Genomic DNA, 26234 nt, shown 5'->3' on the forward strand with positions numbered 1-26234 from the left:
GCATTTTCACTTTTGTCGTGTAAAAAGCTAAATAAATAAAAAGAAAGCAATTAATAGTCAGCAAGAGAGATGGAATTTTACAGTTTACTTTATAATCTGTGGACAGTCACTCCAGGCTTTTGCTTTCCTCTTGGCTAACGCAAGCCAGGCTGGTTCTGTTGACACGGGGTTGGTGTCAGGGGTAGAGAATCTCTTGGCCACCTCCTTTGCCAGTGGGTTTGATGGAACAGAATCTGAAATTTCCACTGGTTTTGGTGGGGTGGGGAGGGGAAGAGAAAAAGAAAACAAAAACCCAAAACGTTAGTTGAACTCTGTACTTTGTTGCAGGATTCTGGAGATTTCGTTTATTTTCTGTGAGGATGTTCTGATCTAACACTTCATATTTAATTCCAACCCTTTTAGTTATTGTATTTGCAAAATAATCAAGTTAGAGGAGCTGAGTTTCCTTTTTCAGAGGTGACTCCAAGTAATATAACTCACAAAAATAGGAATAAAAGTTTCATTCTCTATGAGATACAGAGAAAACATTTCCAATTTGCCAGTTGTCGTCTTTACATAAACTATTTTAATTACATGTGCAATGTAGCAAACAATGGGAAATAAAGCTGTTTTGTTTTGGTTTGTTTTCTCTTTGGTAATGCAGCTGCTGAACACGTGTAACCCAACTGTATTCAATAGGATTTAGATCGCTTCTTCAGATTAGAGTTCTTAAATAAGCACAGAGAAGAAAGCAGTCCTTTAGTTTTCTGCCTCAGTCAACCACTCCCATGAGACCATCGTGAAGAAGAAATGAACCAGCTTTCTCCAATAGCTGTTTGTCACATTTTCTTTAAAACAGTATATTTAAGACAGCTGTCTCAGCAAGAAAATGTGTTGAATAAGCAACTGATTTCTAACAAGTACCTTTACAGGGAAGAACTGTAGAGTATATTGCAGAAGTCAGGTGGGAAGACTGTTTAATTCTGAGACAGTGAATGCCCCTGAGGGCAGCCTGGACAGAAGTAAACCCTATCTGAAACCTATGGAGGAACTCTAAAAGTCTCAGTTACAAAATATCTCCTCTCTAATCTCCTTCCTTACAGGTTTTATTTTCTATGAGCCAAAAAGCTTGTTTTGTTAAATGTTCATATTCAGTCCAAATTACTTTTAGTTGCATTACCTTTTCACGTTTCGAATGTTTTAAAAAGCTTTAAAATTGCATGGATAGCAAAAATTACTTATTTTTCCTTTTAGTACATCTTTAATCAGGTATTTTTAGCTCTAAGTAAATAGCAGTAGCAGCTATTGCTGTAGACAGACACTTTGAAAAGCTAATTATTTTAAAGGTTACGGTAATTTATGCTATTTTAAAGGTTACACGCTGTTATCAATTCCTGTTGTACAAGGCTCAAGTGCAAGTCTGAAACATAACAACTTCTTCAAGTTTGAGGTGTTGTGTTTGTTTTGGTTTTTTTTAATGTCCTTAGAGGAGAACTTAGCTAACTTTTATTTTAAACATGTTCTAGCCTGGTCTTTTGCCCTAAATGCTCCCCTAATTGTGGGAAATCCAAATCAATGTCACCATCCATAATAAATACATTCGTGTAGTTGATAATGGTTACCTGGCTCCACATGTAGCCAGTGATCACACAGAAGTCCAGTCATGATTTCCTTTAGGGCCAACACAGTTCTCTGCTAGCATTCACTGTAGGTAACTCACTAAGAAATCCCCCTGAAACTCTCATTCTAGTGCACACAGACTGGCCAAGGATAATTGGTTTGTGCCCTTCTTTGATCTAATTTGGCATCATCTATTGTTCTAGAGTTTAATTTCTACCAGAATTGACCACGTACACGATAACATCCCAGTCTTGAATTTTTTGGGGTAGAGCTGCAGCATAGCCCTGTTACAGGTTGACAGGAATGTGGTAAAGCTGCTCCAGCCGCCCACCCCCAAGGCCAGTTTGGGTGCTGGAAGCAGGCTAATGGAGCAGGAATGTTTTGGGGAACCTAGGTAAGGTCCGGTTTGAGTTGGACGGGACCTTTAAAGATCATCTCCAACCCAAGGTGTTACAAGTAAAGTCATCAAGGCCATCTGCGCTGGCTGCAGTGCGGATATGCAGTTGCTGAACCAACAGAATACCAGAATGCGTAGGGGTTGTGCAGCCAGGAACAGTCTGTGTAACGTAGGAGGAGCGCTGTTTTAGCCTTTGCTATTACAGATCAGATCAATGAATTACCTCAGTGCTTTCAGCAGTTGCATTCCACAGTTCTTGGCTTGGAGTGGTACTGAATAGAGTCAGCTGACATGTGGCTTTATTTCCAATGAAGCCCACAGTAATTACCGTGCAGCTTGTAAAACAGTTTCTTGAACACCTATCTGTACACTTTGCCAAAACCTTTTGCCTAGGACTAATGTTAACTAAAGAAATATGGGGCAAGTCTGTATTTCAACAATTGCCTTAACACCACCTCAAAATGTTATGCCCTTTGGGGAAGTATTTGGTTTAATGTGCCCACCTTTTGCATATGTAATTGTTTCAGCTTGACTGAAGTAGCAGATAAAGTAGTAGGTTCTGGTTCCAACCTTCCATACCAAATACTTGACTGGGAGGGAGAAGTCCTAAATTCAAAGTGACAGGCTACCTTCGACTGAATGGATTAGTTTTTGTAGTGTTGAATTAAACAAGAATACCCATTCAAAATATTCTGGGGTAAGTATTTCTCCTTGGCAAACTGGGGGGTGTTGGAACACGATATGTTTCATTTGCTACATAAAAACGCTTTGTAGAAGTTAAGTATCATTCCCCCTCTGTGCTAACCCCCAACACAAAGGCAAAGCAGTACTGCAATTGCAGTTTACAGTAAATCAGATCCCCCCAATGTGCATTAGTCATGTTCTAAAACTACTGTTAGATATGGCTCAAGGAGACAGACTAATTTTTTTTTTAACTTGAACCAGCTCTAAGCAAATGCAGTAGTGCAACTTTAAAAATCTGTTAAAATTATGTGCAGCCAGTGTAAGGACCAGCACATGAGACTGGGACAAGTTGCAGTGTTCCTTGCTGAAAGCAGATGCATTTGTAATTCTAGGGGTAGTACAGAAGAAAAAAAATCTTTCATTCACTTTGTCAAAAACATGCAATACCATTTATGAAGTACATTATTCCTAGAATAAATCTGAGTCTGTTACTGTACCTGTCACAGAGGTCGGAAGGGTGTTCGACTTTTTTAGCTGTTCCCTTCTTTCTAGTCTTGACACAGCAGTCTCAATTTTCTTCTCCCCTTCTTGAGTTGTAGATTTCTGCAGTGTGCTTGTTTTGCTGCTGCTACTTTTATTATCTGACTGATTACTTCCAGCAGCCTAGAACAGAGAAGTAAAACTGCTAAATGAGAAACAATCTGTCACACAATGGCTACAAGTAAGAGATTTCACACTTGATGCGCTTTCCTTAACTTTCTTTTTTGGTAAAGGCTCAAAACACTTGGATACTTCTGAAACTAACAGTTATTAAAGACTGTAGAAAAACCCCCACAAAGTTAAATTTGTCATGTTGTCATTTCAGTCAAAATATTGAATAGTTTGAGCCAGCCCTACCTGTTAAATACAGCACTGAAATACAGTGTGCATCTGTGGGCAACTTCACACCCACCGCTGTTTTCTTCTGCCAATTATCTATGTCTGTAATTATGCACGTGTCCATCAGAAATGTGGGTCTCATAACAAACATCAAAATATACTTTGTTATCCACATAATTTCCCTTATTACCATCTGTAGTATCTATATACAGCATCTCTGCTTGTGTAGCATCAATTCTGTACTGTAAGTAGAAGAGTTTTCCTTACTAATAGATAACCATGGATAGTAAATAGCTATTTAGAGAACAGGAAAGAAGTTATGCTTGAATTCGGTGCCTGCTTTAGGCATTTGGATGTTTCACATGACAGTTCATTTCTTTCATTTGTCTACATTTTATCCAAATAATACATTATGATAAAAATAAATTCAAACTTACTAAAATTCACCTATAAATGAGTATTCCACTATTATTCCCCGAGCATTAAGGCTTAAGATTTTATTTACTCAAGCTTTTAAAGAACCATGTTGCATAGAACTTTCCTGTTCCATCACCTGTGCTGTGGTTGTGCTTGTGACTGCCATTAACTACCACCTGATATTAAAGCATCAGAGTTTACACTAAAACTGTGACACTGTTACACAGTATTTTCTCCTGGCGGTCTCAGTTTTGTAAAAGGGAACTCGAGACTTTTGGAATACTTGCTACTCACTGTCATTTTAGCTTTCATGAAATCTTACAAACCAAACATTAAAAAAAAATCCCTTTCACATCATAAGAATAGCTAATGGTTACAATTATGGTATCGGTATTTCTATTGGGCAGGTTTCTAAAGATTGTTTACATTCTCTTTAGCCAACTTCTCCGCTTGCTTTGCCTCTCTGGCTTGTCTCCTCTCTTCCCTCGTAGCTTGCTGCTCACGAAATCCCTTTTGCTTTTGCAGCGCTAATGTAATCCAAAGTGGTTGTGAAGTTTCAACTTTTTCCATCAATTTAGAGCCATCTAAAGAGTGCCTGCTCTGGAGGACTGGTTTTTCTGAAAGAAAACATGAAGAGAATTGGTTAAGTAACACACATCTCTTGTCTCAAGTGAACTGCTACAGCTTCTCTATCTTGTGGAGACTCTGGAGCTGAGCCCATGGAATGCCGTGCCATTCGTGGACCTTCATGGGCTGTATGTCAAATCCTGAAACACCTCAAGAATAAGACTTAATTCAAGACACACGGCTGTCCAAATTTATCCTCTGTTTTTTGTCTGTGTGAAAAAGCCTACCCCAAACTCTTTGAGCTACAGCCTAATTTACTACATGTCCTCCCACTACGAGATGTTTAAGTGAAGGTGATACATATGCATTAATTGTTTACACCTCTGATTAAAGGAATCCAGCTACTACGTGCTGCAGTTCCCTGATTTTCCAGCCATACTTAAGGGAAGAAATCCAAACTTCAGCCAAATTAAGGGCACTGAAATTATGTACTCCTATAATTGCAGCTCCTATTATTATTTTTTTTTTTAATCATCACTTGAGCATTTGACTTTATGTAACCTGCATGCAATTGGGGCAAGCACCCAGTATGGAGGTGAGAGTGAGCAGGGAGCAGCACTGGGGTGCAGAGTTGCTCCTGCAGAACTCGGTGAGTGCAAAAACCCTCAGCCGTCCTGGGCCCTGCTCTCTCAGGCCAGCATCTGTGCCTCCGACCAGTATCCATAAATCCTTATTTAAAAACAGAAGTGAAAGGGAAAAAAAGTGTAAAAAAATTAGAAAAAATAAGCAGCAGTTCCACTAAGAGATGGTTTTAGAAGTGTCTTGATGCTTGCAAAATTCAAGAATGAAAAAAAACCAACCAAACCTGGGATTTCCCAATTAAATGCTGAATTCCTGCCTTGCTCTTTTGAGACTCTTCCCCTGAAAGGGTAATTTTTCCTCTTGTGCAGAATACCATTTCAGGACACAGAGGCTTTCAGCTCTCCTCTGAAGAGCCACTATGGCTACTCTAATGGTTCCTATTACTGAAGAGTGCCTCTGAAATGCAGACTCCTGTGCTGAGCTGTATTGGGCTAGAGAGGGAATTTGCCCGGGATAGGCTCTATAAAGGGACCTAGATCTTCAGATTTTTTTAAGCTAGAAAATACTCCCCTAAAAAATAGGAACAATATAATACAATTTATAAAAATTACTCTCTCTGCTCTGATGACACCATTATACATGGAACACAGAACCCATCCTCTGACTAAACAGGTAACATCTCTACCAAGGAAAACACACATATACGTCAGTTACCTCCTTGAAATTAACTTTCTTAAGCAGGTCACACTGAGTTTGTGTGTTTGTGTGGGGAGTGGTGGTGCTCCACAAATATCATACCAGGCAAAAATTCTAGCTTAAGACCAGATGTCTTCCTCTGGACCTCCAGTATCTCATTCTGGAAATACAGACAATAGCTAACTTACTTTTGAAAAATACATACCTTTTTTCAATGGCTCAGGCTTTTTGTCATTTTTTTCTCTCCATGGAATACTTATAGATGGGAAAAACGACTTCTTTTCTCTGATTTCCTCCTCTTCGGTTTTGTACTCACTGGACGGTGTGGGGTGGTGCACTGCATTTGCTCTGTCTTCTTTTCTCCAGCCACCGTCTGATTCAGCTTTAACCAGCCTTTGCCCTGGCGTATCAGCTAGGCTGGATCTGTTCATTTTAGAGAGAGGAGACGCTGGTGGTGTCTGGCTGGTGGGCTTTGGAGCTAAAGCAGGTTTCTGTGGGCCCAGTGACTTGCATGCTGGTTTCTCATGAGGGGGTAAAGCACCCTGGCCGGTGGCTGGTAGGACCGCTGGTGTGCCCGCTGGTTGTGAAATCTCCACCACAGTAACCGAAGAGTCTTTTGAGTCTTTTAAAATACCAGGGATGTGAGGTCTCCCCATGCCAGGGGATGTACTCTCTTGTGCAGCAAAAACAGAGGATTCTTTCTCGCCTTCTGTTGTAATTAGCGGGTCAGGCACACCATCAAAACTATCTCCTGCACTGTATCTTTTCTTTTTCCTTTGCTCTGCTTGTTGATCATAATGGAAACGCAAGGAGTAGTTTGTCCTTCGTAACTTTATCCCAAAAGGAGAAACATTTTCTTCTCCATTTGGTGCTGGTTTATCTGCCTTTTTTGTGCTGTTATTCTGCTGATTTTCCAGAGCACCAGAAAGTTCTGCCTGGGGTAGTTCTTTACCCGGAGAATGAGGAAAACTTGGAACAAGGAAAGATGGAAGATCTTTTGCAAATTTACAGCCTTCTGTGTTGTCTGTCGTTTCACTATGGGTTTCCATTTTCTCCTTAGCCTTTTCAGCTAAGTTATCCTTAAAAGTGGAAGCCACACCCTCCCTCGAATCAGCGGGGGAGCCCGTGGTTCTTCCCACAGCCCCTGTTTCATTGCCTTTTGCCGCACTTCCATTCTCAGCATCTGAACTGTGTTTTGAGGCTTCTGAAAATTTCTGCCATGCTGGTGTTATTGAGAACTTTGCATTTGCAGAGAGCGTTTTCCTCAAGTTCCCATGAGGACCACCTCGCCCTCGGGGCGTCCAGTCATCACTGTGTCTGCAGACGCTTACTCGGTCTCTCTCATTATATTTGCCATTTTCTGCATTCTTTAGGATCCTGGAGCGGATAGAAGCCCACTCAGCTAGGACAGCCTGGTTGTTCAATGTCTCTTGTGCATATTTCATTTTACTGCTGCTGGGTTTGGGGCCCTGGGTTTTTTTCTGAGCCTTCTCTGGTGAAGGAATATCCACATTTTTTCTCTCTTCCGTTAAGCCAAGTAACGATTTACAAGCCGTGTCCTTTATCTGGTTCAAGTTAACTGCTGTGCCACACAGCTGTGCTCCAGTAACCAAAATAGCCGTGTGGGGTACACAGACGGATGACGGGAGTGTGTGAGAGCCCTTGCTGGCAGCGTGCATCCTGCAGTCTTTGATGGGTGGAGAAGAGAGTCCTGCCGCTTTGACGGGCATGACTGGACTGAGATTTACTTTCTGAAATATGATCTGTTTATCTCCAGAAGACACTTGAAATGTGAAAGGTCTAGATGAAGTTTGTCTTTCATCTACCTCTTGCCATCTAAGTTCTTCCCCTATTCGCTTTTGTTCCTGAGCCTCGACTTCTCTCTTCAGTTTCTGGGCTAGGACTTCTTCTGCTGTATTATTCCCTTTTTCTGGCTCTTTGAGTTTTTGGGATCTTGATCCTTCTTGGAGTTTCTCCTCTACTGAATGCTGATCAACCACTCCAGAACACAACTGGTCCTTGTCCTGTTGCTGTTCCAAGGATTTTTCTCGTCGGTTTTGCTGAAAAATTTGTCCTTCTGTGTCTACCTTCTGCTCTTCCAGCTTGTTCCATTCTTGTTCATTTTGTTCCTTTTGCTGCTTCAGTTCATCTTGTAGCACATCCTCTGCACTTTCCATGTGCATTTGTTTCGTGAGCTTGTGTTTTCTCTTCTCTTCCTGTTTCTTTTTTGTATCTGTTAATTGCTGGGGTTGTTCCTTCTCTGTTTTTTCTCCTTTCTCCTTCAAATGCTGCCTTTGTTCCTCCTGATTCTTCTGTTGTTTGAGGCTCTCAGCTTCTTTCTCCTGCTTCAGTTTCATTTCAGCTTCTTGAAGCTCTTTTACCTCTCGTCTCTGTTTTTCTTCCTTATGTAGTTCACTGAGTTCTTTTTGTTCTTCCAGCCAATTTTTTTCTTTTTCCTCTTGACACTGTTTTTCAGTCTTGTGTTGCCTTAATTCTTCCAGCTCTAACCTCTTCTGGTCCTCCAGCTCCTGTCTCTGTTTCTCTTCCAACTCCTTGCACCTCTGCTCTTCCCATTCCTGATGCTTCTGCTCCTCCAGCTCTTGTATCTGCTGCTCCTCTTGTTCCTGGCACTTCTGCTCCTCCAGCTCTCGTATCTGCTGCTCCTCTTGTTCCTGGAGTTTCTGCTCCTTCAGCTCTTGTCTCTGTTGCTCCTGTTGTTCCTGGAGCTTCTGCTCCTCCAGCTGTTGTCTCTGTCGCTCCTCTTGTTCCTGGAGCTTCTGCCCCTCCAGCTCTCGTATCTGTTGTTCCTCTTGTTCCTGGAGTTTCTGCTCCTCCAGCTCTTGTCTCTGTTGCTCCTCCAACTCCTTCTGCCTCTGCTGCTCCAGCTCTTGCCTCTTTTCAGCCTCCAGCACTCTTCTCTCCTCTTTGGGGCATGTTTGCTCTTCTGGTTTCAAAGACGTCTCTCCTTCAAGGAGATCCTGCCTCCTCTCTTCTTCACAACGCCTTCTCTCCTGCTCTTTTTGCATCTGCTCAAGTTCTTGGCACCTTTGTTCTTCCATTTCTCTTCGTTCTTCCATTTCCACAATCTGTCTTATCCTTTCGGCCTCTAAGATCCCCCAGTGATCTTCAACTCTTTGCTCCTCTGCCAGCTGAAGCTGTTTGTGCTCATCTCTGTTCTGGATTAGCTTGTCTGCTATGATGTGTCCATTATAACCTGGATATCTGTCTCCATACAGCTCAGTTTCTAGGTCGTCTGGCTCAAATTCTGTTATTGTTAAACTTTGTGATCCCTAAAATTGGGAGACAAATTTGGAGTTACTGAATATTGCCTATTGGCTTGTTATTCTTTACAGTGAACAAAAAATCAGTTGCAAATGCAAAACAACTTTTTTTTTTTTAAACAGTTATTTAGATCCAGAGCCAACACACCCACCACAATTTATGGATCACATCATCATATACCCCATGCCTCTCACCTATTCTGATGATAGCCTTTAAAAGAAATAAAGGTTCCCAACAGCAACAAGAGTATAATGCTAAATATCGAATCACCATTTGGTGTACATGAGCTGATCCAGATTGAGACTTGCCATTTCAAATTTACAGAAGCCCAAGGAATAGTGCACAAGTTTCTTACGCCTGTTCTGCTACTTAGAACTCCATCCCTTAAGCCTGAAATAATTAGCACCTGCTTAAGGGCATTGTTTTGCCAGTTCTTTCATGGCAAATCTAGCTGTTTCTTGCAGAGACAGAAGCTGTTGCCTGCAGAAAAGAGCTCTGCAACGCTAGCCAGGACAGAACACTGCTCAGGGGAACGCAATTTGGTTGCTTTTCACAAATCCTGAGCCAGGATATCTTCTTCCATTAGCTGCACTGACACTTCAGTTTTATTGCAGGAGCCATGGGACCATGCGTGGACACACAACCCAGAGCTCCCCAGCAATGCTGGACTGAGGCAGGTACTAACTGCTGATTGCTGGTTCTTCGTGTTTTCCCCACAGCCCTGGCACGTGGGTGCAATACCTGCCATAAACTGACTGCAGACCTTCACAACATACTCCTCGTCTCTGCAGCAACCTGGTCTGAAGATGAGCTGCACCTAAAGAGTGCTTCCCAGCACTGTCCTTGAGGAAAACAGCTCAGCTAAGCCATGTCTAGCTATCATTTGTTGAGCCATCATTTGGCTCCAGTTAAACATTCTGTATAAACAAGAGGTTTATATTTAATGTCTTAATTGCAAGAGTGATAAATACAAGTACAATGGTGCGGAAGAAAGGATAGTGGCCTCTCGTGAACCCTGTAGTAGTTGAATAGTCTTGTCCCACTTACAAGCATGGGTAAGATGTCAGAATTAAAAAGTAAATAGCCAAGCAGTACATGTACAGTCAAGGATTTGATAATTCACTTTTGCCATAGAAAGAGCTTCGTTACTTTAGTCTTATTCTTTCTTATCAGACAATGATATTATCACTGTCAGAACCCATGCCAGTTTTAGAGAATCTACTTTTTTTCCCAACCAAATTTTGCACTATCCAACTACCTATACTGGAATAGCATCAACAGTGGCAGATATCCTTCAGCCCTTTACAACCTGATTTTTTTACTAGAAAAACTAAAATCAGAAGGTTCTCCTAATGTAAAATCCTAGTGGAAGTATCCCAGGTGTAAGCAGTATTTGTCTCAACTGGCCACATTGAAACTTCTTTGTAGTTTCTCTCCACCTAAGGTTTCATCTTCAGGTCTCTGTCTTGATTTCAAGACAAAATGAAAGCAGCATGCATTTTTTTCTTGCCCCAAAGGCACAAGATTTGTCAAAGCGGCTTTCAATAGCTACCTCTAGCAGTGTTCATCACATCTTAAAAAGAGTCCTCTGTCTATGGCAACTCCCGGTGCACTCAGTTACGGTTATTTTGTACCCGGCTTTGAAAGCAAACCCCCCTCCTCTTGCTATTCGGCCAGCGATTCAATACCTTTGTTAACCTCTTGTGCTTTCTTGACATCCTCTGCTTTTTTGGCTTCACTGACAGCTTGTGCTTAGCTGCACTGTTGTCTAGACGAGCGACAGCCTGGGGAACTGCATCCAGATTGATTGTTTCAATTGTGCCAGAACAGGAGAATTGTCTTTTTGGCCGAGATGATTTGACTGGAGTGACCTGTTTGTACCCCAAACACAAGAAGCTATTATTAAGCTATTTGTTCCATATAAACAAACAAATAAATAAATAACATGCACGCATACACACACAAATGAAAAAAGCCTTTGCAGTTTTGAATTCAAAAGTCTTATTAGCAGAAAAGATTTCAGACTCTGTTTTTCCATTATACAAATTATGAACTTTGGACAAGAAAGTTATACTTTTCACTTAAAAATTACTTAGACCATTCTAACCAAAGTTTTTTCACAGTTTGGCTCCAGTCTGAAGTTGTAGGGCAGAGGCAGAGTTTCAAGCAACATCAAACACTGGGACATTTCAAAATTTGCTTACTGTGGAAAAAATATCTACATCTTTAAATAATTTAGATTATACACTTTAGGCAAGAACAAATCAGATTGACTTATCTAAGCATTATAATAGAACAGCTACAGAGCTGTACTATCTGCATGGGAGATGACTACGGCATTGGATCTCAGACTGGCGCAGTGCCTGCGGAAAACCTCCCTGTCACAGTCATGTGGAGTTGCCCAGGACAGCATCAAAGAACAGCAAAAAATAAAATAAGACGATACTGGCTTTGATCAATGCTTTTTTTTTTTTCTCTTGCCCTTCAAATATTTGGGTTCAGAAAGCGCAAATACAAAGTGACTTAGTGAGATTCATGGATAAATACAGTGGCACTGCACGTCTAGACGTGCAAGGGTGAGCCTGTTAATCAGTCTCTCCCATAAGTCCCTGAGCTGCCATCCTGAGACTGGTAGTTGGCACGACCCAAACAGGAAAAGAAGACCGAAGAAAAAACAGGGAGAAAACATCTCCTGTACAGAAAGAAAGTCACATGCATTGTTTTCTAGACAGCTCTGTAATCTTCTCAGGTTAAACATATGCAAAGTAGGGAATCAATTACTTAAAAGCTGATGGAACATTTTGCATGTGCTTATTGAATTGCATGTAGACATAACAAAGTAGTATAAGTACTTATGAAAATTATGGCTCTATGATTAATACATCAAATGCAGGAATGCTGCAAGACTGGCAGAGACTGAGTTCTGCTCTTTCCTGCAATCAACTCAAAAAGATTTCTCAATCTCAGTTATTGCTTATTTACTGGCCGCCAAACTGCGCAATGTTCGCAAAATCTTGGATGATCATGGAACAGTGAAATGTGTATTAAAGCAAAAACTGACTGTTAGGCTCCTAATAATTAGAAATTAATTTGGTGCAAACTGAGTGTAGAAGTTTTGTTACCTTTTCTTCCACTTCGTGTCCTGTTCCAGGCAAGTTCATTGTTCTCAAGAAATCTGGGGTGTCAGTGGACTAGAAAACAAGGTTACCAGAGCTAGGTATTAAAACATGAAGGATCTAATAAATATGGTTCAAAGGACTTTGAAATCATGCACGTTAGAATAGGATTTTTACCGTTTCCTGTCACTGTGGGATTGATGGATAAACAATTCTTATTCCTAAATGCTATGAGTTTCTTTGCTGCTCCTTGAATCCCTGCTGTCTATACCGAAGCAGTTGCTGCTACAAGACACTACAAAAAACGCTCAGTGCTTCCTTAGCAAGATAACCAGGTCCCAAATCAAAAGACAGAGCACAGCTTTGCAGGATTTCAACCAGCTCTTAATAACTTTATTTTCTCCTGACCTACACCTAAGGAAAAAAAAAAACAACAAACCAAACCAAAACCAAAACCAGGAACCTGATCAGGCATTACCTTTGCTGCAAAGAGTTTCAACTCCAGATTCTTGATGACCCCTTTTCTTACAAAGCAAACCAGCTGCCCCGGAGCAATTGGAGCCCATCAGTCACTAGGGCACCTCAGCTACCATCCTGCTCCATGCCATCTTATGGCATGGGGGGATTTTTAAGGTGCAGGGGTTGAAGCAGCACTCATCACACCCAGAAACACTGTTTTTAATCATTATATCACACTATTACTTTATAACCTAAGGTATGTTGGGATCCCATTAAACCAGGTGCACAAGATGAAGTACAATCTTTGAAACAGATTGTTAGTATAAAGCCTGAAGTATTGGCTTTCCAAATACAGGTTAAACGAAATACAGAACTCTTGCCACCGATCCAAGTTACTCAGCCAGGAAAAATCAAAAGTCACAAAGGAAGTTAAGAAACTTTTTTGAAGCAAAGAAATGCTGAGTGGTCCTGACCACCAACTCCTGACAAGCCACCTCGTCCCCCCCAGGACCAATGCAGGTACACATGAAGAGGAGTCACAAGGCCAACAGGAGAGACGGGAGCAGAAAGCGGGCAAGCTGCCATGCACCAGAGATCTTGCATAAAGCAGTAATGAGATGTGCACAGCAAGAGAAAAAGAAAGTGCCGAGTGCTCTGGCTGACCCTACACATGGAGCATTGGCTTGTGGGTGTCTGCAGCCTCCTCTGAGCAGGGATATTTGCTTCTTCAGCATTTTGAAAATGAACTATGCAAAGGGGCATTACTTTTGTTTTCAAAACGTAAGATTTGAAAGAGTAGGTCGTAAGGACCGAATCACTCGCTCCTTATTACACAAAGATACTCCAGTGTTTTTCTAGTACTTGAATTATTTTCTCCTTTGAGCTGGAGGTCACAAGGTGACATTTAGGTCTCCTGCAGGACCCAGCAAGAAGGCTGTCTGCAGAGAATGGATGATGGTGTCAAACACAGGGTATGTACCCAAAACCTATCCACAATCCCACTACACTACTTGTGCTCTGAGGCACACAGGATGCTCCTGATTCACCTGAAATGATCGCTTCAGAAGGGAGTATTTGTGAAACACAAGAAATACACCTTACTTTGACTGCATTTTTATCCTTCCAGACTGCAGAGGGACAGGTGTGAGTGTGCAGGTCCTCCCCAAATTTTTGGCTCCGTGACAGACCCGAGCACTGCCACAAGGGAAGTGGTCACACAGGAGCTATGTTGCCCCTTAAAGACTGATGAAGAATTTGGGCCACCTCAGCCATAAATCTCCTTTCTGTGTGTTTGCCTGAACACAGGCAAAAGCTGGGGAGGCCACTTGCTGCTTTTGCCTTTCACAGAGCTAGCACTAGCACCAGCAAACACCAGCTGCATCCCGGGCCCCGGTGTCCCTCCGGGATCTCAAGGGCTGCGCACACACAGTGAGATGCTGTGTGCCCTCCCCAGGGGTTCCCAGGCACAAAGTCACCCTCCTCCAGGCAGGGAAGAATGTCCCTCTGTCCCCTGCACTCCCTTCAGCCACTACAGCAACACACAGAACCAGTCTTGCCTTAGAGGATTTCCAGAGAGCTGCCATCACTCGTTGTGTTTCTTCACTGTCTGAACAAACCTTTTCTGGATACGTGAATGCCTACAGTTCCCAGTATCGGCATCTTTATGCATAGTTTGAATATTTATTTGAATTATATTGGATGTTTGGATTTAGGGAGCATTCTCAAAATGTTTCTCCCCCGTCTTTGTGATCAGTTCCTGTCCACGAGAAATATGGATATTTACCCCAAGATCCAGGATATTATGGATTTAGGCTCCACAGCCCTCCCATTTTGGAATGAACTTCCTTTTTGCCATTTGATGCTGTGCACAGCTTCCCATGCTGGGAAGTCCGTATTTCAAGATGTTTTCTGTCTCAGAAAAATTTCCTGTTTTCCAGCTACACTGCAAGTGATGTCTGCTTTGCTGGAAGTTCAGAGCAGAAGTCCAAACCAGTAATTCTGTGGGACACAGCTCAGGATGCCAAGAGCACACGCTTCTCACCAGTCCAAGAAGCATGAGCTGAGAGATCCCACCCACATAAAACAGCCCGCTGGGCTCAGCTACGCCTCACTGGAGACATCTGCTACACCCCAGTGATCTTTACTGTTTTAATACTGCCATAATGCCATGAATATGTCAATTTGAAGTGCTTACTTTATTACCACTGTCTGAGATCACTGTGTCCTGCTGAGTCTCAATCTCCATGGGGCTACTGAGCAAGACATCCTCTTCTATACTGGCATTTGCCTCCCCCATTGTCCTCACAGAAACTGTCATTTGTGGAGGCTGCCCAAATTTTATATTCTTGGCCAACTGTTGCTGAAAAACAAGAAAAGAAAAAACAAAAAAAGGTATTTATATTATGAGCAAAACAAGCCAAGTCTAGCACGTGCCTCTTCTCCACCTGAAAGCTGCACAAAAACATTCAGGGCAACTTCTGACTCTGGAAAAGAAAAAAAATCAGTTTGAGGCTCCCGTTTCTGCAACATAGTGACCCCCCCTCTTCTTTCTACCCCAAAGTGACCGGGGTCAGGAATTTACTGCATGACTTCTGATTTTGGGTGATCAACTTGAGTTCTCATCAGTGTTGTAAACTTTTGCAAACTCATTGTGAAATTATTTTTTAATCTATGTCCTAGGTTAAGACTTTGTTTATAAAAGCTAGCTCTGAAGTCTTACTGTTGCAAAGAAATAAAATTATGAGCCAAGTGTACACTGAGAAACTAGAACTGCCACAAAAGGCAACCTTTTTCTCTTCAGTCCACCAAACCCTGCATCTCTTGCATCTGTAGTTCTTAAAAGTCTCCTTATTGTAATGTTTAGTAATGAGTTTTAAATGTAAAGTGTTTGGCATAATCCTGCCTTAGAGGAGGGAAACTCTGAAGGGAGGGGAAACCCAGCTTTCTTGTAGCTGCTTGATCTCGTAGCAACAGTGCACAAACTCATGTCTGCTCATGCTCGCGTGCTCTGCCACATCACTGCTTTTGCACAAAGGCGTTTATGCAGAGGACATGCAGCAGATGCACAGATAAAAGAGCTTTCCCATAATTTATCTTCTTTCGTGAATTAATGTTCTCTCAAGGATTACAAGAAGGTACTTTTGAATTATATTACGCATAAGATGAGTAAAATAGGTAGCATATAGTATCTGTCCTCTGGTAGGGTAAATTGGGGAAATTACAGCCCTGGCTACGGCAGAGACACATAACATCCAGTCTTTGGAAGTAAACTTCTTGCAAAAGAGTTAGAAGAAATTTTATTGAAGGAGCAAGTGGGAGTAAGGAACATTTGCTGATAGATTTACTTCCCAAAATATTTCAGAGAATAATTCTCAGTTAGGAAAGAAGGAACCATGGAGTTATTTTCCTGCTTTGCTCTCTTTCAAGCACGGAAAATTCTCCGAAAGAGATCTCCAATTTCTGTCTTGTGTTACTACGAACATCTACAGCTCAGCGATACTCAGCTCAAAGGTGCAGCTTCTATTCAGTGGGAACACCAGGTACACAGATGGACCCCTGACACAAGTTTGCCACTGACAACAGTGGAAGACTGGAGTAGATAGCATGTAAAACTAAGATACATTTTTTTTCCTATAGCACAGAATCAGTAGCATGACTTAGGTGAGAAGCTGGCAATGGAAGACACGCTTTAGTAGCAGCGGATGGACTTCTGAAAGAATCCAGGTCAGATCAGTCTTGTTTGCCATCATTGCCCAGTGGACTAGATATAAAGTTTATCCATATTACCCCAAAACATTACCAGATTTCTGTATTGAACTATTAAGATAAAAAGTACATGCACAGACTCCTCATAATCAGGTTATTAAACTAGAGGGTTTTTTTCCTCAGTCTCCTCAGTGAATTACACGTTATTTATGGCCATTTGGATTTTGGCAGAAAGTAATCATCAAATTCATCTAGTACATAATTTTGGCATAGTGGGCAGTTTTGAATGGCAGTTTTGTTCCCGCCTAGATTAACTGGCAGTGCACCCATAGTCGACAGGCGAGGGTTTCATCAAGTCATCCCAAACTTTCGTCTTGAAGAAGAAATTCTAGTAGCCCTCACATTCCTTCCAGGATAGAAGGCTTTTTTCTGTATTATTTATTTATTGAAATTTTTTAAACAAACTTGACTTAAATGAACACTACTAGGAGTTTTCCATTGGCCGAGTTCTTTCAGTGCATTCTAATCTCCAAAGCTGATGCTGAATATCAAATGTCAAAATCTCAAATAGCTTATTGTTACCACTGAGCAAACGTATTCTTATTGCTTTCAAAGAGCAATGCGAAACTTGCTCATTGTTCTTTTTTTAAATTGTGCTTATACTATAACTACAATGCAATTATCCTCTCTCAAAAAAATTCATACAGACACATTCTCTACCTGGTCAATCATAAAAATCCTAAAAATGCATCATCCCTGAAAGAAAAGAAAAAAAAAATACAACTCTTATTTGGAAGAACACATACAGTCCAACCCAGATACATCTATTTAAGCTGCAAGACCATTGAGAAGAGGCCATATTCTCTGAAAAAGAGCATCTGCTTTACATTTTTCAGAAGTTTCCTTTAGACATATATTTCTGAACACAAAATCACAAATCCTTTGTACTTGCAGATTCCCTGTGCTGACAGCATATAGATGATAGTTGCCTAAGGAGGATTATTTGCAACTCCAGTCATTAGCAGTTGTAGGCAAGACATTTTATTCTTCTGGCATTGCACAGTCATGCACAGGGTGTTTAAATACCCTTCTGGAAAACTCCATAGATGCATATTGGTCTCAGTTAAATGAACCTGGTCTCTTTTGGTTTGTACAAGTAGGCTTGTAATTTAGCAGCCAAAACCCACCATCCTGCTCCAAAATGCAGCTGTCAGCTGGAAGCAGAAGGAAAGAGATGAAAGTTTCCTGCCTGCACCTTCCACTTCCAGCCTTACCAACCCCAATGGGCTTTCCCAGTCCCTCAGTTTGCAGCCTATGGACAAGTATTTCCACAGGACTCACAAACCATTCTCAGCACCAAAACAGCACGGCTACCACATGTGCTAACAACACCGTGAAACAGCAGCTGGAGGGACCACACGCACGGGGGAGCTTTGGAATGGGATCATTCACCTGTGCTCCAGACCAGCTCTACCTCATCCTGGACTTTTTTTTACTATGTGATTCAAGAGGTGCCTGAGAGTTTGCCTATTCTTACCCAGCCTGGGTGGTTACTGACATGGTGCCATTCAGTGTGAAGAGCTACACATCTAATAAAGGCAAAGAAATACTGGGAAATGAGCAAAAAATTAAAAGTTTGCACTCATCTAATTTTTAAAATCTTCCTCAGTAACGGGACCATGACACAGGCAGACTTTTATTTCATGCCAAATTTAATGCTAAAAGGTGATACTATTTAACGGACATTTCTACACCAGCTTATCATTAATAACTTCAGAGATAAAACTCCTGAGTTAAATTGCTATGCATTGGTTGGCACCTGCAACAAATTGAAAAGCTTAGACTTTCAAAGCACTCTTTGTATTTGCATAGGAAATGCCACAGAACAAACTTTCCATATGAACCGGCAGAGAGCCCAGATCAGGCTGTACATCTCCTCTTTCACTGCAGTTTGGCTCCTCTTCTGTGTCCATGTCTCCCTGCACGCATGTTGGATTGGGCTCCCTGAAACCACTTCATTCTTATGGCTACACACCTGAAGTGAATCCAAAATCGGATCCTCTGAGCTGCTTATTCTCTTCAGTTAAAAATCATTCAGAGTGTACTATTTCAACTGATCCCATTCAAACAAGTCTTAAAAGAAATGCTGGTCATATTTTGCCTTCAACTTAAGTACCTATTTTCCATGTCTCTTTGCAATGCCCAGATACAGAAATAAATGAAATTATGTTTTTTAGTTATATACGATTGTGAAATATTGACTTAATACTACATGTCCTAAGAAGAGCCATACTGTTGAAATTCCACATGGTCCTGTACAGTATCTCACAGTGACCCAAGAATCAAATGCCTTGAGAATATATAAGAACAGGGCCAGCCTGTACTGAGATTTTCCTTGTAAACGCTCCAAAGACTTGTGGCATTTGAAGACTTTTGGAGTCAATAGCCAGTTGGGAACTTTTATGAATGTGTTTCATTGCTCTTCGAACTTTTACAAATATTTCACAAATAACAGTGCTGTATGACAAGGAGTGCTACAGTCCAACTATGCATAAAGAAATATTTGGTTTGGTTTGAAAGTGTCACTAGTTTCAACTGATGCTTATGTGTTCTCATGCTGTAAAAGACTGAATAATTGTCCTCTATTCATTTTCTCAATTCCACTCATGATTTCATGCATCTCTATCAAATTGTCTCTCTTCCGATTTCTTTTTTAGGCTAAAAAATAGTTTTCCTAATTGTTCTTTCTATGGAAGTGTGTCCACTTCTTTATTCAAACAGGAAAATCTGCATCATATCTAAACAAGCAAAACACCCCATATAAGCATTTTATTTTTTAATCAAAGAGAGAGAATAAACTGGAAAGCACCATGTGAGAAGTTGCATTGCTATATGTAAAATTAACATGTAAACCTACTGAAAAGGAAGAAAATAAGTATTACCACAGGTATTTTGGATTTTAGATGCAGGGAGGGAACTACTCCACTCTCCACTGCTGGAGTGGCATGTGGCTTGGGCATTACATTCCAAGAAAGATTTTAGGAGGGTCCAAAATAGAAGAATGCTGAAGAAGCAAACTCTATATGGATCTCTAGAGATACATACTTGCACCAAATCCAGACGCAAATGAAGATTTTAGTATACAGTGGCAATGCACCACTTACAGATCCTCACATGTTAAGAGCAAGAGTTTCTGGAGAAGCCTGAAGATACTTACAGGATCTGTGGCATTTGTCCCCAGAGTCTCTCCTTGCAGAGTACCAAAAGCAAAGTGGATGCAAGTAAGGAAAACAGAAGCTCATCTCCAGGGCTTAATATGATCATAGGAAAAATGGAGTCTGCCCCAGAAACGCTAGAATGATTAAGAAAAAATTATAAATTCCAATTATAAAGTGAAGATGATTGTCAAATGTGAAGAAAATAATGAGGCTGCAATGGCACCAGATAATATTGGCAAAAAAGAAGTGAATTGTAAGAAATGCAAAGCTGGGCAATCATGCATTGAAAATTCACTCCCAATTCTATAAAATGCAGAGTATCAAGTTAAAAGGTAATAGCTTTGAGGTTTAGCAATTGACTTGGTAGCCTTGGTGAGATCTGGGCAATATCAAACAGAAACAACAATAAGAATTGCGGGTAGAATACAGATCTGCAATGCACAGTAGGGGAAGCATCGGCTTGATCATTAGCTAAGATGTGCTGTCTGATGAAGAAAATGGTTGGGGACATTGATCATTACAAAGCCAGCGAAATGTGAATTTAAAAAGTTATCCTTTAGAATTTGACCGAGAAGTCTGGATGCCCAAGACATGTTTTATCATAACTAATATCTGTGTGATAAATGGATATTTTACAAATTTACAGAGCAGAGGGTTTGTTTTAAACCATATGGCCACATGAAACAGTAGAGATGTAGCCCAGTAGTTCCCAAATGCAATAAGCCATATGGCATAGTGAACCTTTAATATTTCTTGCAGCTGACTGTCACAGCCTGACGGATGCCAAATGACCCGAGATACTTCCAGAGAAGGCAAGAGGCAGAGAACAAGGTGTCCAGAGGCAGCAGCAGTGCCACACCACAGTGCTGTCACAGAAAAAGGGAGATAATGGCTTAAACTCATCAAGGTACTAATTCTCAAAACAAGTTTCCATTTTACCTGGTACAGTTTTTTGTGAGTCTGAAACAAAAACTGTCTTCTGTTCATCTGCTGACTGTTTCTGGAAAATATCAGTAGTACGAAAAGCCACAGCTGCAAAATGTGAGGAAGTGGATCCAACACACTTTGATGCAAGAAAAAAACAAGCACGAACTTATGAAAGGGAATGATGTGAAAACAAGCTCCCAGAGTTTCTTTTAGGTTTGTTCTGACACACTGATAGATTTAGATTTTAAACATTCCTTGTGTCTCATTCACAGTCTTGCATGAGAAGTACAGCACCAGATCCCCAGAAACTAAAGGAGTTCAGCATTAAGAGGACCAGTACCTGGGTATCATCTCTGTGACAGCAGGTTCAGGCTGGCTTTCTACAGTGGATCTTAAAAACTAGGTAATGATAAATCTCAGCAGATCCAAAGGACAAGGAAAAGACTGCTTTTACAACAGCGGATGGCTTGAGCCAGCACAAAATAACTTCAGGACACACAAAGGCTATTGGAGGTTAACAAGAAGGCTTTTCTCAGCCTGACTTCTAGCACACACTAAATCCTTTGAACACGACCAAATCCATGTACAGAAAGCCTGATAAGATGAATGCTGCCAATCTGAAAATCAATAAAAAGAAATGAGAGCTATTACAGAAAGAACTAATTTACCTTGCACATGTAATCAGAAAGAGAGAATTCCTACAATAAGCAGCTGAACCAGTGCATATGCTGGCCAGCTGCCCAGGTTGCTACAGAGTTTTGCACCATTACACAGTATTTGTTGTGAGTTCATCAACGCTCCAAAGTCAGCAGAAATGCAAGGTGAGACGGGGGAAATGCTTTGGTGGTCAGCAGAATGAGGTCCAGCAACACTAGTATTAAATGGCTTGCATTTCTATTCTGATTTCAAAACCCTTTTCACCATGCTACCAGTTGGGCTTCTAAGCATGGTGCCCCTTCCAAAAAACATGTAAGTTTTCCAGGAATGTTCACTGTACCATCCCTAAAAAAAAATCCTGGAAGAGGTCAAAATCTGCAGAGCTTTTGATCTCTGTTTGGAATACAGCAAGTTCAGAGCCAGCACAGTGCACTGAATCCTGGCAACACAATTTATGGAGAAGCATCTTGCCAGGCAAATGGAAACTGGAAGTGCTGTGCTTCCACCGTGACAGGCAAGCCTGGGCAAAACCACGGTCATGTTGGTGATGTAGCAATGGCTTTACTGGGAGATGGCCACAGAACTGGTTTTAAGGAGTGGAATGCACTTCAGAAGAGATGACCGTCTCTTGTTCCACCACTTGAAGAAATAACATTCCCAGCAGGAGTGAGCTTGCAGAAAGGGACTTCAAAGTAGGTGCAAGGTTCTGATACTGGTGACCAGGTATCAGTGTTTTCTGCGATTGAAAAATCATGCAGCAAACACAGTCTCCTTCCAGAATACATTAGAAAAAAAGGATGGGCTTTGGAGTGGTGAGTGCATAAAACCTTCAGACAGGAAAGTCCAAATAACTGGTCAGACCTAGGACTCAAGTCTAAGGTAAATCTAAAAACATGCAATGGGATTTTGGCATTATCTTATCCTGAAACTCAGAGAGCAGTTGCAGAAATCACGGCTAGAGAAATGGGAAGAGTCATGTGCTGGACAGCAAGTTTTGCAGATACAAAAGGTGGCCCCTGGAGTTGTTATAAGGAGCCTTTCCCTGGGGTTATGAAAAAAATAAATGGACATTTAGATGAATATATAAGTTTTGTGTAAACATGTAAATAGTTGAAAATGTCATTTACAATCTTTTATTGTTATTAAAATGTATCTATTATGGATTTCCTTCCCAACTGAATGGGTTGCTCTGGATATCACCATCAGCAGCAGAGTGGTAAAAGCTGAATTAGGAGTGTTGTTACAGGCTGGGTTGCAGCTATATTAAAATGATTAAACCGGTCTACTCTCCTTTAAAGAAAAAGGTAAGCACACTTTGGACATCAAGCAGCTGAAACAACACTTCCCCTTAAAATATGTGCAAATAACCACACCAAAAAAAAGCCTCATGCAAAATTCACATAAGCAAGAGCATATCACTACTATTTATTTTATGACTTTCAAGAACAGTTATTTTTGCTTTAGTTTTCTCGAGTTACCATTTGCTTAATGAAGGTGGTTTTTAGCAACTGCAATAACTATAAGTTTTTTCACGTCTCTGAGTTTAGTGAAGGCAATAATTTCCATTGGAAATTTTAAGGTGAGTTTGGAAATGGGAGAAGCTGCTCCTACAAAGTAAAAAGGCATTTAGAAAAAAGCTAATGTACTGAAGCCAAGACAAGAGATCCAACAGATAGGGAGGCTGCAGCTCCCTGCAGAAGTCAATGAGCTTTGTATCCAAAGGACACTCAAGCATTCTGCAAGACAGGTCCAACTACTTCACATCTTTGCCCAGAGTCAGCAGCCATTTAAAATATAATGGTTTCTAGCCTGGAAAGTAACATGCATCAAATCTACCTGACCCAGGGAAATTTAAGCTGAAAAAACAGCACAGAGAAATTGGAACTTTCTCAGTGGGTTTCGACTTCAAAGTTCATCCTCAGCCAGCACAGCCAATGCCGTTCAGGTGCTCTGTCTGCTGACAGCGCCGGGCTCAAAGAAGAACAATTTCATCCTGAATGTCTGCTCTGTCTACCGTGTGTGATCTCTCACCAAAAGAGATGGACTGTGGGTAGACTTTGGATGTAAAAGAAATCAACGGTATTTTACTAGCCAGCTACAGGGTAATGGCACCTACACAGCATTAAAAATTTATCAGCCTTTTGACAGGACATGTCAGCATTCTGAGCAATAAACTGAGGCGTGCTTCTGAAGGACAGCTCTTTCAAGGTCTAGAAAGGCAAAGGGCTGGGAAGCTTACAGGTGTACATGGAAGAAAGCAAAAAATTAGTTAGAGCACTATTGGGACAGAGTTCTGGAAGAGAATGCAGGTCATATAAAGCTCTTTAGAAGCAAATACCCAAACGTATTGTTTATGTAGTTACTTTTGTGCTGTTTGTTTTGGAGAGATAAACATATCCACCTTTCATGAGAACCATTGAAAGAGTAGGGAGAAAGAGGAAAAAAATGTAATACATAAAAAAGGATAATTAAATCAGCTCAGCAAAGAAGTCTCACTCTGCATGCCATTCACTGCCGCCAACAACACCCTCATTTTTTCACTCAGTACCACATCTGTAGGTCTCAGGCATATGGATTAGAACATGCAAAACACATGAGTTTATTTAAATGAGTTACACAAGACGCAGACATTTCTGCAGATTTGCCCACAGCATCACTGCCGTACCTTTCAAGACCAAAACCCAGACCTTCTGCAGATTAACAGAATTATTTATGTGGCTTTTGGCCAGACAGCTTATGTGGCTGAGAAATTGCCTCAAGGTTATTGAAAAAGCTACCCACCTTTATGCACCTTTAATACATTCTGGAGATCATTTTCTACGATGTTTTAAATATTTTTCCCACTTGCAATTTCTTACCTGAAGAGTTTTGACTTTTCCTAAAACGTTCTCCTGTGACATTGCTTGGATGGCCTGTTCACTCTCTGTTCTCCCATCAGGTATAAAAATACTGTCATGGGAAAAAGCTCGACTGCCCATAGAATAATGGGAGGACCTGGAAAAAAAAATGGTTAAAAAGCAAATAAGCACGGCTATTAATTTATGAGAGTGACCCTTCATATCATAGCTACTCCGCTGTACAGATTTTCCCACTTACTTGCCTTCTACATAAAAGCTTTGAACTTTCTCAGGAGAGAGGTATCCAAACATTTTCTGTTATCGAAAGTTTAACGGAGGTACATGGTTCCTTCACATAGAGTTTTCCTCCTCGGAAGGACACAGAGTGGGGTGTTTTTAATAGGTATATTGAGAAGTTAAATCCATTTTCCTTAGTCTCAAATCTAAATGTGACTTTTAGGACACAGGGTAGATGATGACGGTGCATACATTACCACACTGCATCTTTAAGAAAGCCCACATTGCTGCTTAGTCACGCTAAGGCACAAAAGCAAGACAGCAGGTCCCAAGCAAAGGTAGCTCCATAACACAAAACAAGGTGATACACTCTAATAACCTGTTTCTAAAGACCTACCTCATTTCGCTGATTACTTAGCTGTTCCTATCACCACCAGTATGATCATGCTGACAATAAAATGTTATCATCAAACCGTCAAACGATATGAAGCTTATTAAACCATCCCATGTGGGTTTGAGTAGCAACAAACAGCGAGAGATGCCCGTGTGTTACTGTTAAACCAGGTACCGATGCCAAGGAGGAGAGTGTGTCATGAACGACCTAGTTATATGGCTGTTCTATATCCATGGGCAAAGGGATTAAACAAAAAGTGGTTTAATTTGCTGGAGATTTTCAAGGCTCATCAAGAAAACTGATTTTCTTTGTTTGTTTGTTTTAAAGGGTTTGTGGGTTGTTACTTCGGGGCTTGGGGGGCATTCTGGAGGAAGATTGAGTTTTAAAGTCATGTTTTGTCTAGCCTAGAGTATTTTATGGGGAGTGGAAAGCTAGTCAAATACAAACACGACAAAAGCCATGGGAGAAGAAAATTAAACAACTGAGAGGTCTTAAATCTCTCCTTTTAATGACTTACTAGCAATTCTACAGAATCCATTTACAGCTTCAGTAAACAAAAAATCTGGAGTAAAGAAAACATTTTATCCCAATCTAATTAAAACAACCTTCTATGTGTGATAAAAACATTGTAAAAAAATACTTCGGCAAAACCAAGTAAGATGATACTTCCTGAGAGAGGGTTAAGTAAAACAAGTAAAATTAAAGAGTCACATATTTAAGAAAAATCAGTACATTATCTTCTTCTCCCTTTTAAAATGTGCTAATTGTTTATAAAGTGCTCAAAATAATTCCATTCATACTTTGAAAAAAAGTATTTGAAATGTATTTATTACATTTAATCTCATTTTTTACCTGGAGTACAATCTTTTTAAGTAAAAATTATAATCTTTTCTTACCAAGAAAGAATGTTATATATGGTCACATCAGCCTTTTATAAGAGATTAAATTATTTCTTACAGGTGATCCGAAAATAATAGAAAAAAAGCCTCCCACCACCTCACTCGTTTATACATAAATAGATTTGCACTCACAAAATAAATCATCCAAGCTTTTGGAGAGAACACACACAGCTCCCTATATCATTCCGTCCTCCATGCAAGCACAGACTAACTGAAAAACTATTTTTTACCCCGAATTAATATTTGAACAACATGCTTTGTTTGAAACTAACCAGCAGACAACCAAGCAAAGAGCTGGTCAATATTTCATAGCATTTTTAGTCATCAAAGAGGGGAGATATTTAACTGATGCTATACTCTATTTTAGCTTTATTTTTAAAATAAAAACCACAACTTAATTGCCTTTGGCTGCTAAAGGTAACATACCTTCTTTTAGAAACCTATTATTAGAGTATATTTTTGAACTCTCTTCCAAAAAGGTCTCTACAGCGAATTGTCATGATTCAGCCTGCACAGAGAGCTGTGGTGAAATTCCACGGCATGGGAATATATGTACCTTCCTTGGCCATCCAGGAACCAGTCCATGAAGCTGTTTGAGAAATGCCCCTTAAAGGAGACAAATTCCTAGCAGGGCTGGCTAGCAAAATGAGTGGTTTGACATGAAGCTGAGTGAAAGTTGGCT

At 40.7% G+C, this 26234-nt stretch overlaps 1 protein-coding gene across 1 annotated transcript; it reads right to left on the bottom strand.

The window, feature by feature from the left end:
- On the bottom strand, window positions 1-24178 carry CRACD (capping protein inhibiting regulator of actin dynamics). Its single transcript, XM_065634449.1, has 8 exons — window positions 24044-24178; window positions 14873-15037; window positions 12226-12294; window positions 10792-10974; window positions 6027-9111; window positions 4403-4593; window positions 3178-3343; window positions 1-245 (listed from the first exon to the last, which is right to left on the bottom strand). Exons 1-8 carry the CDS (start codon window positions 24161-24163, stop codon window positions 85-87), a joined length of 4140 nt encoding a protein of 1379 aa, XP_065490521.1. The 5' UTR covers window positions 24164-24178; the 3' UTR covers window positions 1-84.
- Window positions 24179-26234: the final 2056 nt, after the last annotated feature.

Source organism: Caloenas nicobarica, chromosome 4 (assembly GCF_036013445.1).
Source record: "Caloenas nicobarica isolate bCalNic1 chromosome 4, bCalNic1.hap1, whole genome shotgun sequence".
Lineage (NCBI taxonomy): Eukaryota > Metazoa > Chordata > Aves > Columbiformes > Columbidae > Caloenas > Caloenas nicobarica.

Coding starts and splice junctions, on each gene's coding strand:
- CRACD (XM_065634449.1), bottom strand. CDS start 24,163: ATGGGCAGTCGAGCTTTTTCCCATGACAGTATTTTTATACCTGATGGG. Junction 9,112..10,791: donor AGCACAAGAGGTTAACAAAG/GTATTGAATCGC, acceptor TCCCAATTTTAG/GGATCACAAAGTTTAACAAT. Junction 4,594..6,026: donor GCCTGAGCCATTGAAAAAAG/GTATGTATTTTT, acceptor GTTTTCTTTCAG/AAAAACCAGTCCTCCAGAGC.